This window comes from Gnatocerus cornutus, chromosome 9 (assembly GCF_029298725.1).
Source record: "Gnatocerus cornutus isolate USDA-ARS CGAHR chromosome 9, icGnaCorn1.1, whole genome shotgun sequence".
NCBI lineage: Eukaryota > Metazoa > Arthropoda > Insecta > Coleoptera > Tenebrionidae > Gnatocerus > Gnatocerus cornutus.
In genome coordinates, this window is record NC_142241.1 from 10,037,271 (window position 1) to 10,053,501 (window position 16,231).

The window sequence follows — 16,231 nt, forward strand, 5'->3', positions numbered from 1 at the left end:
CGAATGTGATTTAAAGGCTTACGTGAAAATCAGGGTGTGAAATAAATGAAAAGTGTTGATCACATTTTGAAACAATTTATGCAGACATATGCGGGATAACCAAGTTTCTGTTAATTCGATCAATTAATAGCGTTCAGTTAGAAGCCATCATAATTTGTCAGATAGTGCTTTAGTCAAAGTTTGCCTAATGAAATTCCTGCGGTGCATAAAATCCATAATGCACGTCATTTAGATCAGTCAGTTACTAGACTCCAGCATTTCGTCCGAAGATCCATCTAAGCAGAGCAGATTTATTTATTTAATGATGCCGCTGGAGCAGGACAAAGGAGTAACGGCATGAATAACAGGACTAAGATAAAAGGCTCTGTTAAAACTTCGCTGCTTTTTCGTAAAAAGGAAGACAAATTTGTTCGGTGTCAGTTTGGTTCAATTTTTCGCGTAAACACTCACAAAGATTACCATTGCCTTACAATGAATTTGTTTGCAGAAAGAACTTTTTACCCATAAACTCGAAGGTGACACCGGTCGGGAACGAAAAATGTCTTCGGCGTCGACGGCGAGCATGAAAAATAAATGGCTGAAAGCTTTTAAGAGTTTAAAAACTCCTCCGCCAGAACCCACAGAGAAGTAAGTAATGCTTGTGTTCATTGCTACCATTTTCATTATTAATTCAAGCAATTACAGTAGTTTGTGTCAATTTTTTTTCCGATAGAACTTTGTTGATTCAATGACAAGTTTTTCTAATCTTTTGTCTGGAAGCAGCTTCATCTTCTAATTACGTTAGGAAGTTGAAGGATGAGTCTGCTTCCAAAGTGTCAAAGTAGATTTGTTTTAACCGTTATTGATGTTTGTTTTCGAATACAGAAAAAACCAAATGTACCATGCAGTTTCTACAATTATTGCCATGAGGTAAAGGTGTCACGCAATGTTAGCTCACTATTTGTTGTCACTCTTTTCCATGCTTCATCTCCTCTGTACATACACCATCACATTAGCTAAAAACGCTTCAAAGCTCCATTTCAAAACCAATTTCCCGCTAAATCAATTCCGAGCGACTATCTCAAAAGAATTTCTCTATCAACTGACCCAATCTCTGTTACGAAACAATTTCAGCGCATTTAAAGAGATCACAACGAGGGGATTTGACGTAAAACGCGCTATTAAGGCCAAGCTTTGTTTATTCTCCAACTGGATTTATTCGGTACCCCCGCAAATCACACGTTCTCATCTCACCTTGCATTTTTCATACATTTGCACATGTATTAGCTGAACACCCTGTACAACCACTACAGTACGTATAGCTTTTTATATGTTTAGATAGTTGGTGTGTTATCAATAAGGCTTTCCCGCAACTCCAAATCAATTCGTTCTTAACGTATTACGTTACTGAACGAGTTTCCTTCGAATTAATTTCTCACGAGTTTGTTATATTTAGGAAAAATGGTTCTGCCGCCACCAGGGAACTGCTAAAAGGGGATCCAGATGCTCATAACTTCCAAGAATATACATATAAGAAAATTACTCCCTGTGATGTATGCTCGCAAGTGTTGAGGGGTAAGCAAACAAATCTTGCTAAAATCCATTGATGAGACTCGACTGATCTCTTATTAATTATGACCGAAATTTCGGCTTGCTGCACTACACAATGCCACAATTCATACCCATGTTTGGCTTGATGTGATAATCTGTCTCTATTAAACAGGCGCTGACGCGCAAACACTCGCTAAAGCTCATTAATTTCTTGTTGTCCTCGAAAACTATTAAGCGAGTTTTACTCAAAAACTGCAAAAAATCCAAGAAATCGTATCTACTTTCAATATTTAGTGCTTTCAGTCAGTGAAAACAATTTGAAATCAAAGAGGTAATCAAACTGTCAGAATTGAAAGTTGTAAGATGATACTCCACTCCTCTTGCACTTAAAACTTCATTCAAGTAATTCATATTGTCTTTAGCCAAGCTACTTTAATTGAATCCACTTCTTGGTATTTTATTTCATGAACTTCTCTAGCGGATAAATAAATTAAAAATCGTACTTTGTTCAGTTCCGGTTTCTACACGCGAAGAAATAAAAGTTGCCTCATTCTCATTACAGTTTGCGCTAATTCCACGTGTACCGAAGGACGTTGGAAAGTAATTAAAAATAAGTAAAGAAGAAAGGCAAGTTTGCAGCACACGTGTAATAATTATCCTATATTATCCTGTATTTTCCTGGATGGGGAATAAAATTGCGGACGGTGTAAAATGAAACTGCAACTCTTCTATACATGTAACAATATACCACAGATATATTTTTTTCTTTACTACGAATTTTAGGGAACATTTATATTCCGGAAAAATTGGTAAAATCATAGCTATAAAGTTCGACACGTCAATATGTATTCGAGACCAAATAATTATAATTGTACAAGGTGTTTATAAATGTTTCTAGCATCAAGGGTGGCTCTGGAATTCCTGTCGTACTCTATTTTGCCGCTTTGTTTTCATAGTGAATATAATTATCTTGAAAATTATGTATAATGTTATTTACGTCAATGACGTTTCAGTTACAGTTTTGTGTCCAAGTTTTTGATTTTCCAGTTTTAAACCACAACTAGAACAGTTTATTTCTCAAAACTTACTTTGCTCCATATTTGATGTTAACTGAAAATGTCAGTTGAAAAATTTTCAAACCTACATTTGTAATGAGCGGCAAATTTCTTTGACATTTCATAGCCACCCTTGATGCTAGAAACATTTATAAACACCTTGTACTTGGCACTTGTTAGATCTCTGGCTTGCATTTTCTAATTTTAAAATTGTTACAACTGCGGAAGCTATTGATGAAATACAGAGTAATGGAAAAAAGGTGCCCGTGGGTGAAAGTAACATGTCCTTTTTAGTTAAACCATCTCAGAAATCAAAACAAAATTAATTTTAACTTATTCCTTTTTGCAATATGGATTTTTTTCAAAAGAAAAACTTGGCAATGCTGTTAAATAAAATTTTACATTTGGCAGTCCCCGTAACTAAGCAACTAATATTAAATAAAAATTTTCAACAAAGCCAAGAAATGGTACTTTTAAAAATTAAAGAATCTTGGTTTAAAGCATTTTTGTCCTATGTGATGTCTAACAATGAAATTGTTATAAAAAGTTTATCCAAATAGAGTTTGATCGTTTATAAAAGGAAGCTATCTCAGTTAAAAAAGCACAAATTTCGTTTTGGTTCTCAATTTTGGGCTCAGGAAAAAATTAGTTGCTACATGCTAAGTAGCATGGGCGCCTTTTTTTCATCACTACGATTAAGAAAACAAAGTTTTAGTTAGTTGACATGGAGGACCTTTATGCGAACAGAATCCGAGTAACGCTTACTTTACATACCAAGTTTTACGGTTTCTATCAACTTTAACGGTCTATTTTCTCCACCCTAAATAAAAACTACATTACCGTTAAAATGCGCTCCGAATATTCCTCTATGCAGCTAAACGTTGGTATGTAGAGAGCATGCATTTGATAGTATTTTAGCTCAGGCTTTATTGGGACAAGAGATCAGCCACGTAAAGCTCACAATTATTTTTTAACCCTTTTAAGGGAGTAAATAAAACGTTTGATGGGGTTCCGTTTATAATAAACTTCACTTGATCCTTTAAATGTTTTCAGGTCACACGAGGCAGGGTCTAAAATGCAGAATATGCAAGATGAACGTCCACCTCGACTGTCAGGATAAAGCGTCAAAATGTCAGACGAAAGCTCGATTGTTGCGCCGTCAAAAGTCGACGTCCGAAATCGAGACTCGTATCCAAGACGGTGCCCCCGAAGACGAAAGTAAGTAATTTAAAAATGACGAGTTTTTGAGTTGTTCGGTCCCCTTGATCATGTACTTTGATATATTTATAGAAAAAAATGACATGTATTCAGGGATGACAACAATTAACAGGCAGTTGTCGATGAGGGATAACAACAGACTGTATCCACCCCCCAATGCCGTCATAGGTACAGAAACAGACGTGTTGGGTGTACTTAACGCTTCGATCATCAATTAACTTAAGGAAAACCGGGAGTGTCCTAGGCCGCTCCCGATTTTCCTGCAACTAAAACATGTTCATAAATCGCTTCTTGCCTTCGTGCCTTAAACTATATATGACAAACTTTCCCAGAGAGTCCGGAAGTGGATCAAATATACCAAGTGTTGAAGCAAGCCACAGAAATTTCAAATAGCAAGCCACGCGTTAATGTAGAGCCCGCTCCACCCGGTATAACGGTGGAGAGAACCGTTAACTCGAATCCGGGTAGCTCCGGCAGCTCCGGACAAAGTCTAAATCGTAGAACGGGCCCTCCGACACAGCCTTCTAGGGCTCCGGGCTCCAACTTAGCCGTTATCAATCCTGCCCCCTGCTCCACTAGCTCAGGTTTGTCCAATCTAAAGGGCTTACAACGGACGCGTTTGCCAATTTAGGCTAATTATGCATGCTTTTCTCCATTTTCCAGTCCTTCACGGTGCGGTCCCGACATCCTCTTAATCTGGGGGTTCACTGTTTTGGCACTCTTTTTATGCGGAAAACTACCACTGAGTTTGAGAGTTTAATCGTTTATGTTGGCACTAACAAGCTACGAAAGGGACAAAAACAAAGAAAATTAGAGTTTTGAAACTTCAATGACATGCTACTTAAACTTGTAAAGAGATGAACAGCTGCACTTCTGCAGAGGAATTTTCGTGGTCTCGCTAACGCTGACAAGGAAAAAAAACGTTCAACTTCAATATTTTCAGCTTGGAAAATGATAATTAAATAAAAATGTCCCCTCAGTTTATCAGAATTTTTTCATTTATTTTGATGTGCGGAATCGTACGAAAGCTCGTAAAACCCTGCAAGCTAGAGATGAACGAAAAGTTTTCCCTCGAGAAGTGTAAACTCTTCACTTTTTGTCACATTTCAACAGGCATATTACTAAAGTTTCACGTTTAACAATTCGTCTAACGTCTATTTCCTCCACACTACACTTCCGCTACACAAATACCTTCAAAGCCCAAATGCTAAACAGACTCTTTGAATTTATTCAATGTATGTATGTAGACGATATTGAGAGGCAGCGACAGGTAAGTAAAGAAATGCATCAGCTTGTGCAATGTCATCTCATCCCCATCTTTGAGCCCTCCTGATTGACACCACTAACACAAATTTCACTAACTCAAGGAGTGCGTGTTAACACGTTGATTTTGAAAACATTGAGATTATAATAAGATTTGGCCGTTTCTGCAACGATATTGTACATAATTCAGACCGCAGACAAGGAGCCCCAGGCACTTCCGAAAGTTCGTCGATGAGGCGTCGTCTTTTCGCTGGAATGAAAAGCCTGACCGGCTTTGGCTCGCGGTCCCGACACGGTTCTCCAGGTCATCGCTCCATCTCTCTGCCGGAAAGTACGCGGCTTTATGATTTTTGATGTCTTGTTAGTTTTATTGGCTGGAGAGGGAATCCACACCGGTCCCGTCATGGTCGGGGCTAAGCTTTTGGCCACTATTGCACTGTGTTATGTTTGGTGTGCTCGCTGGACACCCTCGCGAATGTTGGATGTTTCCCTTCGTGCTTCCTTCCACAAGCTTACAGCAGTAGATGTGCTTCGATTGTTACTGACCATACAATTTCCCTATTTTCAACGCGGCTCTATTCCAATCGGATTTTTATTTCTAGGGGCGTTCAGGAACAGGTCGATCAATGCAAAACATACAAGTCGGGGATTTTTATAAACAGCGGATTTTCTAACCTTAAACTTTAAGTACCAGCATAACGCAGATATCACGGAAACGATTTTAGATAGGGACTTAGAAACAGAAATATCGGCGCGTTTTTTAGATTACTCAACTAGTTTTTCACTGATTTCAGCGAAAATTGCAAGCTTTATTACATGTATACATTACGTGCCTTCGAAGCATTTATAATGGACGAAATTCAAATATGCAGATTAATCGGAATGATCCATTACTCTGAAATAACTTCATGTTTAAATATACTTAATATTCGTTTATTTTAGGAACGCCTTACATAAATAATTAGAAACAATTCTACTGTAATAATTTAGTACCTATGTCAAGTTTATTACGACTGAAATGCGGTTCTAGCATCCAAATTTACGTATTTTTAGCTTATTTTTTCAATTATATACTTTTGCGCTCCAAGTTCTATTTATAATTTATAATTCCATCTAAAGTTAATTTTCCTTTTATTTGCTCATGGAAAAAATAATTAAAATAAAATATAAAAAATTTTTTTCCAAACGATTCAACTTTGTGGCAAATCATTTTCATTTTATCGATTTTAAAGTTCAAAAAAATTGTTCATTCTTTCCATGAAAACATCGTTTTTTCAAAATATCAGTGTACATCGCAAAAAAAAACCTAAAGTAGATTCCGTACCCGAAACTGGTTTTTGCCATAAAATCAGAATTCATTCGTTTTCTTCAGAAAAACATTTTTTAACTATCAGCTTGAGAACATGTCATTATGTCGTCCGCTTCCGAACTGTGAAATTAAATTTCCCTCCTGCAAGTAGATAAAGAAATACGTATTTTACTTCGTCCAACATTGCAGAATTGCGTTTCTAATAAACCACAAAGGATCATAATAGATCATAATTGTTATGAAATATGGTCTAAATATTTAGACATGGAGGTCATGACCAAAACTTCATGGAAGTTTGAATTGAGATGAGACAGAAACAGCTTGGCAATCTCGGAAGTTAATATTAGTTTGAGTTTTCCGAATTAGTAAGACAAATGGAGGGTGCGGACTAAGCAAAACTAAGAAAATGAAGGAACAATTTCAGAGCTGAATGGACGAAATTACCGATAATTAAAACCAAAAAAACATCAACTTGAAAACACTTCCAAGTAGTTTAATTAAAAATGCATGTAAGCTTGAGTTCTAAAAAGTAGTACAAACAACCTAACTTTTATGTTTGCCCCTCGACCTGCCATGCAACGTCCTAACTCTACCGAACAGAAATCTAACACAATTGTACAAATGCAGTTTGGCTTCAAGTAGATTATATTTTGTTTTACTCGATCGCTCTTTTCTTTGCCCGTTTCTTTTCTTTCCTTTTCCTAATTTTTGGTTTGATTAGGCTGTATTTGCACAACGTGGTGGACTCACACTGATTATAATTCCACTAATTCCGTTACGAAAACCGCCTTTCACTTAACGGAGCCATCGTTACAACTCCTACTAAGTCTGAAATAAAGTTTTAAGAGGAAAGTTGGTAACTTGTAAACTCCATGGATTAGGATCTTACCATTTAATGTCCGAAGATATTTATAACCAGTAAATTCATTCGGCATTGTATGCATTTATACATTGTATTTGAAAAGAAATCCGTCGTGATTTATGAGTCTACTTTGGCACGCAATCATGTTCTGAATAATCTATTGTACGACCTTTAGTGCCGATATACTAAAATATTTATGGCTAATTTCTGACTTGCATGATTTTAAGGGAGTTGTAAAGCGCATCCACCAAAATGACGCTTTGTTATTTATCTTCGACCCGGAAAAAACGAGTTGGAAATCATCAGTTTAGTTTTTCCGGGAAAGTGGTACAATTTACGATTTTTCCGACTAATTTTTCCACAATAACTTTGACAGAGGAATTAGGAATTGATCCCAATTTTTACGACATCCCTTAAATATCAACGGAATATGTTCGCATATTTGGTCATATACATGCAAATTTCGGAAATTTCCACATTTATGGGTATTAATATGCATTATCTTAACGTGCAAGTTTGAACTCCGCCCCGGAAATTCTAATTCCGAAATTTTTTCTCGCGTGAAAATGATTTGAAAACTTTTCGCAGTAACGCTTTCCCAGAGATAAAAATGCGGAAAATTTAAAATAAACAAGTCACAGGCGGTTTCCGAATCGTTTTGTCATTAAAAACTTTGCGCTAGTAGCGACCCTATCGGTAAGCCCTAAGCTTTTCTTCAATTAATGGAAGCCCCTTTTACCACGACCAGATAAACACATCCAAAGTTTATGAAAGCTGGGCCATCACTCAACACTGTTTTACAGTTCGAAGAGTACGATCCATTTTGTGTGATTAGAGAGGATTATTCCCAAGTTGATAAAAAACTGATAATGTTTAGTCGTAGAAATTCCAATCAACATAGTGACATGCAATTTCGTCTTTGGCTTAGATTTATTTTCCGCTTTAATTAAAGTTTATAGCAACTAATTTATAGCTAAATTTACATTTAAAGATCCAATTACATAAAGTGATGTGCGTGCACGTGCAGTTAGAGAAGCTGGGACAGGGTGAACTCTTTCATTTTATTACCAAATGTATCGCATTCATGAGAGCTGTGTTAAAGCCAGGCGACATACTAAAAAGATCAAAGTGTTTCACATTTAAATGGAAACTTTATTATGGCTGGGAGTATTTAAAAAATTAGAAGTACGCTATATGCAAAATTTAAGATGTTTGCTCTTCTTTATTATTCACATGAAAGTTTGAAGGATGATTTTAAAGCACTGTCTTCTTGCCTCTATATGCATGACAGTTTTGTTCATTTAATTGCACAAGATCAGCAGAGCGTCAGCCACCGTGTTGGCATAAAACGAGGAAAATAAATTACATTGATAGAAGAATTGGATGAAGAGACACGATCAAGCAACAAAGGATGTTTTTGTTCAGTTCTCTTTTCTTCTTGTTTGTAATTAAAACACCACTTCGTGTAAATACAACGTTTTGTTCTGAATGTAATAATTTTAGTATGCTGCAAAATTCTCTAACAGGTGTGGACGCAAGGGAGATGGAGCGAAAGAGTAAAACAAAATAAAGTCCGGCTTATTTGATCATTTTTAGCGGCAACTTGGCAATTTCCCTGTTTGACAAAGGCCTTCCCATTTCTAATTTATAATTGGGTTTGTCAAACAAAGGAAGAGTTTCGCGCAATCATCTCTCGAAATACGAAGGTAATTCCAGACTAACGTCCAACTTGTACTTGAATTTTCAGAAAGGAATTCCCAAGATGCCTCTGGTACACGTCCTTTCGGACAGCCGTTGTGCATCGGTCCAATAAACGACAAGAACGGCCTTGACCTTCCCCCCACTCCTCCGTCGCCCTCACCCTCGAAAGGGAAAACACAGCCCATCCTCAAAAAGGGCAGCAAGCCCAAAAAATAAACCTTTTTACTACTTATCACATATTGTAATTCTACCGATAGTAGCAATTTGCTCAAATTATTTTTGATTGTTTTCTCGTTTCGTTTTTTGTTAAATTGTTCCAACTGTGATAAATAAATTGCGAAGCTGAACATTTCTTAGTTTTTTCACTTCGGATCAGTAAGTAAGAGTTGCTTCGAAAGTTAACAGTTTGAAGTGAATTTTTTCGTGAAATTAATCCCCCAGAGCAGTCCTTGTCCTCGCCAACCACTTTTAGTTAAATGTGTGTTAGTAGTGTTGCATTACTAGGTTTACACGTTTGCTTGTAGTGTATATTAATGTCGTGTAAACGTAGTAATAGAACAGTTTTTGGTGTTGTTTCGTCAGGGACAAGCATGAAGTCTTCTCCCAGTGCTGTGACGTTTTGTCTTAACATGGGAAGCAACGATAGCGGCGGTCTGTATAAAAGTAAAGAAAATTTAGCGTTGTAGCAGGCGTCTTCAAGCCACCACAAACTTGAAGCCGCCTTCAGACATGACCGACCGCTCGAAAGTATTTGCCAGCCACTATAAAATTCTTTTCCTATACATTCTCTCTCCTTTTTCCTAAAATTCAATGATTTCTGTTATTTCCCGTCTGTTTCAAATACTTTTGGGCGGCGGTATAGCTCGGTAGAATAGTACAGGTCGTCTCACATTTCCTGTATCATCATCGAACTTTGAGCCAACCTGTGATACATTATAGAGACCTCTTGTATGCGAATATTGAATCTCGCGAGTGCTCTTCCAAAGAACAATCTAATGTGAGGTCAAGTATTCGCATAGTAGACTCCAATAATTCGTAGAAATCAGCACTTGTCGAGAACACTGCACTTGATGGAATTGCATGTTATTGCCCTGTGTCTGTACACTTTAATCCGAGAGTTTCGAACGTGATGTAATGAAAATTTCTGTTAGCTCCCCATTCGCCACGCCGTCAAAAATTGAACTTGAGAATGAAGAGTTTGTCCTTGGACTCCCCCGAGAGCACCGAACACGTTCAAAGAAGAAAACACCATGGCGCAAATGTGGCTAGCGACCCCCATTCTAATCAGAGCTCGTCATCAAGAATTCAGTGTATGAAGAGCTTGATTTGTGTAGTAGAGTTTTTTACAGGCTTACTTAGTTCTTGCAGTATGCACAGCTCTTTCCAATGCACCCTAAATAACCAGCAATTTATTATTCTGTTTCTCTTTTTCTAACTAATGCATGCTGTTCCCAGTTGCCATTCCTGCAAGGTCTGTTCACAACCACCACGTAACTCGAGGTGACCTCAAAGCAAAATCAAGTATGCATTTTGCAATTCCTATTATTTTAGCACGCGATCGCACCCTCTTCAAAATGTCAATAAAATTGTTTTGTTTAGCTCCTTCGAGTCCAGTCCACAATCGGCGCTTGCTCTCGGCAAAAAACATTAGAATGTCCTCGGTGGAACTCCCAGATGAAAACGACAAGAGTCCTTCTTCGGCGAGCACCTCCCCCTGCCCTAGCCCCGTTGGAGTAAAAGTAATCTTTCTAAAAACCAAACTCCCAAAGTTCTAATTGCTCTTTTTCAGAAGTCTCATCGTTTACTACCAACCAACTTATACGTAGTTCTTTACAACTTTAAGTCTCGTCATCAAGACGAGCTTGACCTGAAAGCTGGTTACAAAGTGACTGTAATTGACACTTCAGATCCAGACTGGTGGAAAGGAAAATGCTTGGGAAGGGTTGGCTTCTTCCCGTCTAAGTACGTCTCCAAATTATCACCCGGAGAGAAACCGCTGCAGGTGAGGAACACATCAAAAGGCATCTCCTGGCATTCGCCTCGTCACGCTCCCGATTAGATTAGCTCTATCTGGAAACGACTCCTTTACCTTTCTTGGGAAATCGACGACCGTTATCGAATTGAAAACTTATTTCGTGCTCCGACAAATCCTATTACATAAAATCTAACATCGGGCGCAAATTTAATTAGTACGTATCCACAAACTACTTAAACGGCAGACAAGAGTTAACACAAAATCAGACCCAATGACGCTGAAGCAGATTAACTATTTCACGAGTCTAGGCAAAGAGAAATTTTCTCCGAGTTAAGTAAACCAATTTTTGAAGAATTTGCTTCGGTACAGCTCTTCTGGGAAATTCTGCACAAATCACAATGTATTTATTGCTAAATTTAAACAACAGCTGTCGATAAAAGACCGTAAAGAAAACGGTATTTTTCTATTAAATTCTTCAAGTTTCAGGTTCAAAGTTATTAAAATTCTGTCTATTGAAACCTGAAAGCATAACAATTTGTAAACTAGAAATGCCGCGGCGACCTTTTTGTCCAGAACCTCATTACATTTCAAAAAATAGCACAATAAGCCGCTCAAGAAATATTGAATTCTAAATATAGCATTTTGCCCCGGCGCATCCACCAATTTTTCCAGCAATACACTTTATAAAGCCATATAAAACCAAGACAATTCCACAAAAGGTTTCGCTTACAGTCTCAGTCTGCAGATTGATTTTCCAGGGAAAAGGAGCTTGAAAATTAGTTAAAAGAGGAAAATGTTTTCTGAACAACATTCTTCATTTTATATGTTAAATTCTTAGATTCTCAGGTTTATAAAACGCGTTTTTTCGTAGGTGACCCACAACCTTCAAGTATCGGACGGAGACAACGGCCTGATGCTGCTAAGGGACCAAATAGTAATCCAAATCGGCGAAGAACTCGACGGGATGGTGATGATCCGCTCTGGTGATAACCGCCAAGGCGTTTGTCCCGTCAAGTTCCTCCAAGAAGTGTGACATCGTAGTGAAGTAGCGTGTCAAGCCACCTATACATGTAATTGTTTATCCAAACAACCGCCCGTTTCCAACACTTTGAAGAAAATTTACTACCCCAACCCCACCAAGATAATGATTCATAATAATGTTCTTCTCACAAAGCAAAACAACAAGAAAAACATCAACGCTGGTAGTATTCTCCAGTATTATTACAACAATTTTAATAAGAACACGTCGAAGCAGACTAATGTTTATAATAATAATGTTCTGCAGAGGCGTAGAAATGAGTTGGCATTCCTTCATGGCAAAGCACCTTTTTCTTCCACAAAGCGTCCTTTGTCTATAAGGTTGTCTACACCCAAACATATGGTCAACTTCTTCAGCAAATCTTTTCGCTCTGATTCTCAGAAGCGTCCACTGTTACTGCAGAACACCACTAATCCTAATAACCCCAATTTCAAGATTGTACCTAATAAAAACGGGCTTAAAATCTCGTCGATATACACCATCAGCGACAATGTCGACAAGTTTAGTTTGTACCGAAAAAATTTGTATATCTCATCGAACAGTAGGCCTCTTTTTGTGAGAAAGTGAGGGAGTAGTTTCACCTATTTTTGTAAATGTTACCTTTCAATACATGTGATCAACAAATATATCAGCACGTCCTCGTATATCTTATGAGCACTTTACCAAGTTTCTTTCCCCAGTGAAGAGGTGTCGGCTGGACAAAAAGTAAGAGTCTACACCTTGTTCCTTAGCTTTATTCTTTGTTGTTATCAGAGTTTACGAAAAGGATTTATTTTGTTAAAAAAAAGAACAAAAAACATATGAAAAATCCTCAACAATGGCTTCCGCGTTATCATTTCGTACACTCTGCGTTAGGTACATTCCAAGGAATGGAAACTTAGTCGTTACAATTATTTGCAAAGAAATATACTTATGTTAAGGAATTGAACATTAAAATATAAATCATATATTTAATAAATGTTATATTTAGAGATTATTTGAGAATAATTCAATGTTGAGTAATAATAAAGTATTTGTGCAATATAACACATTCCAAGACTGTTTTGAAAATGTGCTGTATATTCCCGAGGCGTCTCTCGTCAGCCTAATTAAGGCCTTCCGTTTAAACGGCCTAAAGCTAACATCTCGATTCTGTAAATAAGCAAATGATATTAAATTTCATTATTTAATACGATCAATATGCAGCACAATTTCATATTGTTATGCACATGACCAATTAAACCTTTAGTATTATATTATATGAATTAGTCAGTTAGTTTTATTGACATTTTCTTTGAATATTTGTATATGACCATTGTAATTATGACACAAAAATGAAACTACACTCGTTATCAATGTTTACCGAAATTAGTTCACTCTTTGTGTTACCGAGAGAAACACAAAAGGCACATTGTTGACTACTGGATGTGTAACTAACCTCATATTTAATAAAAAAATATTAGCAAATGGGTTTTTTCTTATCCGATTATTTATTACAACCTGCGAAATTACAAAGAATTGTTTATTGTAACATTTTAAAAAGGCGGGAATAGGTAGACTGAATTGAATTTGATGCTGTGGATTCTTTCTATTTTTTATTTGTTATTGGTGCTCAACTTCGATCTACATTATTAGTGTTTTTTATATCTTTTGAATGTTTTGCTTTTATTATTATAAATTTTAAAGATTGTAAATTCTGTTACTTGTAATAGTACATTAACGAAATTTGCCATGGTTACTGCTTTTAACATGCTTATTAATTGTGTGGAATTACAAATATCTAGAGCAAATAAAACACTTTTTAGAAATTCATATTTAAAGATCCACCCTTTCCTCATAATCGTAACGAATGTGAATAAAATTGGATTTAAACCAAAAAAGGAGTTCGTGCGATTACCTGGCATTCTCTTTATCACACAAGTTTTTATAATAAAAAAACGCACCCAAACAGCCGACTGTTGTTTATTGGAGCGATTTTTTAACTAATTAAAAAATCATGCACAAAAAAAGGTCATTCATTCACAATTTCTAAAATTCCAGTTTTCCGCTTCCTGGTTTTGAAATTTGTAGAGTTAAGTCCGCGAATTAAAAATTGTAACTTCCTCAAATTTTGTAGCTGTAACTCTAAAATTACCAAAAATGCCAATTTTAGTGGATGTCGCGACATTGAGTGTAAGCGGTGGTGTTGAAGTCCAGTGTCATCCCATTGAAACTCTGTTGCAATCTAAAACATGACAAACATTAAAAACTTCTTAATAATCCCTGAAAGCTAGAGAAGTTTATTAAAAGCGTTGGGATGTTTGTTGTGGGCGCTGGTGTTGAGCGCTAGATATCGTTGAAGTCCAAGTCCTGTGTCATCGTCTTGGAACTCTACCGCAATCTGCAATAAGAAAAACATTAAAAACTTCTTAAAAAGGCCCTGAAATAAAGAGAAAATAGAAATCTATTTAATCAGCCCATCCATCCATCGTTGTATTTCTGTTTTATTCATCCAGATCCCGGAAGTATCTAAAATAAAAAAATGAATAAATAAATAAATATCAAACAACCTTTAAATTTAAATGAAAGCTGAACTGGAAATGAAGCAATCACAAATAATTCAACTCCAAAGTCGCACTATTTCTCACAAATGCATGTCTACACGTCTGTACTCGACAAGAGCAGTTAAATAACTAAAATCTCGGCCGTCGAATAAATTTCGATTACATGATTACCTTTTTTTTAGTTGCCTAAAAAAAATTTCATTACAAACAAAAAGACATTTTATTAAAATCTTCTATTCCCCACATACACATACATAATTTAAAGACAATAAACCGAATAAATTTCATATAAATTATTGTACATATATGTCATACCAATTGATAGTGTGGCCCCCATTTTAGTGTTAACGAGTATACATGAATGACCAGTGTATTGTATTGTGTTAGTAAAATTCATTAAAGTTGGTACTAATTGGAGTGTTTTGAAGAAGAGAGGGATATTGTGTCAAACGTCAATATGTCAAAATGAATTTGTTTACACTAACCTACAAACTTAAATTTATGAACTTCGCTGGCTCTTAAAAACTGCACTGTAAATTGAAAGTAGTTGGCAAAACACTAAAAAAGAGGTGCGTAAGTTGCCATTGAAGACTTCGCAATGATAGGTTACATCCGTTACATCTAATACGAAGAGGTACGCCCTAAACTCATCCATAGGCTTTTTGGGGCAAGATTATATCAGATTAATGATTTCAAGATTTCATTATATCATTTTGCACATCAATGCAGTAAGAGTAGCGTGTGTGAAGAAACTTTTGAAGCAAAAACTGATTTGTAGCTCGGTTTAGAGATAAAATTGACATCTATGCTTTATGCTTATTATTTATAAACTACAAGAAAAGTGGTGTTTGCCTTTGACAACAATTCATTGCGAAAAATTTAACAATGCTAGAGTTTGAAGATTCCTTTACAGTTTGACATAAGTAGGGCATTTGGTCATAAAGTTAATAATGTGTGCTGAATTTACGCAAACGCAGTACAGTTGCAAACATTCATGAAGTAAAATCAGACACTTTCCAACTAGAGTGGTTCAGGTTAGAGCAAATTTATCAAATTTTGAATTTACTACTTCTTTGTGGACGAGTAGGCCAAGATTTCGGTTAAGATTTCATTCTAGTTTCACTTGCATCACTTCTCTTGTCCTCTTTAATCCTTTAATTAGGTGATTAAACATTCGTGTTTCAAAAACACAATAGTAAACTGCTAGTCGGCGAGATTCTATTACTTCACTGTTAATAACAAACAAAGAAACCACTTATTTAAAAACCATCCCAATTTTTAATGCAATAACTTCATATTTTCGAAAGAATTCAACAGTTTTTAATGTTATTTCAACGCGAAATGCAAATGTCTCATCAATGTTTACAAATTTTGACGTTCCTGTCAAAATGCTGCCATGCATGTCGGCAACTTTTGGTGTTTAAAAATATCCCTATCAAGTACATTCCTCGACACAGTTTTTGGGTACAGTCCCAAATTTCGGGCCAGGATCAACCTTTGGACCTCACTAAGGTTTGATATAAAGTATATCTGTTCACTAAAGGGACTAAAACATGAAGCTCAACTAAGCTAATTATTAAATATTTCCTAATTACACAAATAATTGTTTGCACGGAAAAGAGACAAACGTTTGAATTTTTGCGGTTGAAATATCGACACGAATAAATAGCTTGTTAAATAATAGAGGAATCGAATTTCAACAATACTTGTATAATAAATAAATGTCTTGTTGGTTGCCTGAGCACATAATATTTAAA

The 16,231-nt window shown here is 36.3% G+C and overlaps 1 protein-coding gene across 10 annotated transcripts in view; it reads left to right on the forward strand.

Annotated features, from left to right (window-relative positions):
- Stacl (SH3 and cysteine-rich domain-containing protein) overlaps nucleotides 1-11,955 on the forward strand; it is a 52,149-nt gene extending 40,194 nt beyond the window's left edge. For 2 of the 10 annotated variants that reach the window (XM_088046849.1, XM_088046857.1), the window contains 11 exons: nucleotides 488-627; nucleotides 865-909; nucleotides 1,436-1,554; nucleotides 3,639-3,803; nucleotides 4,136-4,387; nucleotides 9,521-9,601; nucleotides 10,090-10,248; nucleotides 10,394-10,459; nucleotides 10,538-10,677; nucleotides 10,728-10,940; nucleotides 11,785-11,955. In XM_088046849.1, the coding sequence (XP_087902975.1) occupies nucleotides 488-627; nucleotides 865-909; nucleotides 1,436-1,554; nucleotides 3,639-3,803; nucleotides 4,136-4,387; nucleotides 9,521-9,601; nucleotides 10,090-10,248; nucleotides 10,394-10,459; nucleotides 10,538-10,677; nucleotides 10,728-10,940; nucleotides 11,785-11,946 (1,542 nt within the window). In that variant the 3' untranslated portion in view covers nucleotides 11,947-11,955. Of the gene's footprint in view, nucleotides 1-487; nucleotides 628-864; nucleotides 910-1,435; nucleotides 1,555-3,638; nucleotides 3,804-3,875; nucleotides 3,993-4,135; nucleotides 4,388-5,256; nucleotides 5,398-8,984; nucleotides 9,290-9,520; nucleotides 9,602-10,089; nucleotides 10,249-10,393; nucleotides 10,460-10,537; nucleotides 10,678-10,727; nucleotides 10,941-11,784 lie in introns of those variants that run through there. The other 8 variants (XM_088046860.1, XM_088046851.1, XM_088046852.1 and 5 more) reach the window with 8 other exon arrangements.
- The last annotated feature ends 4,276 nt before the right edge of the window (nucleotides 11,956-16,231 follow it).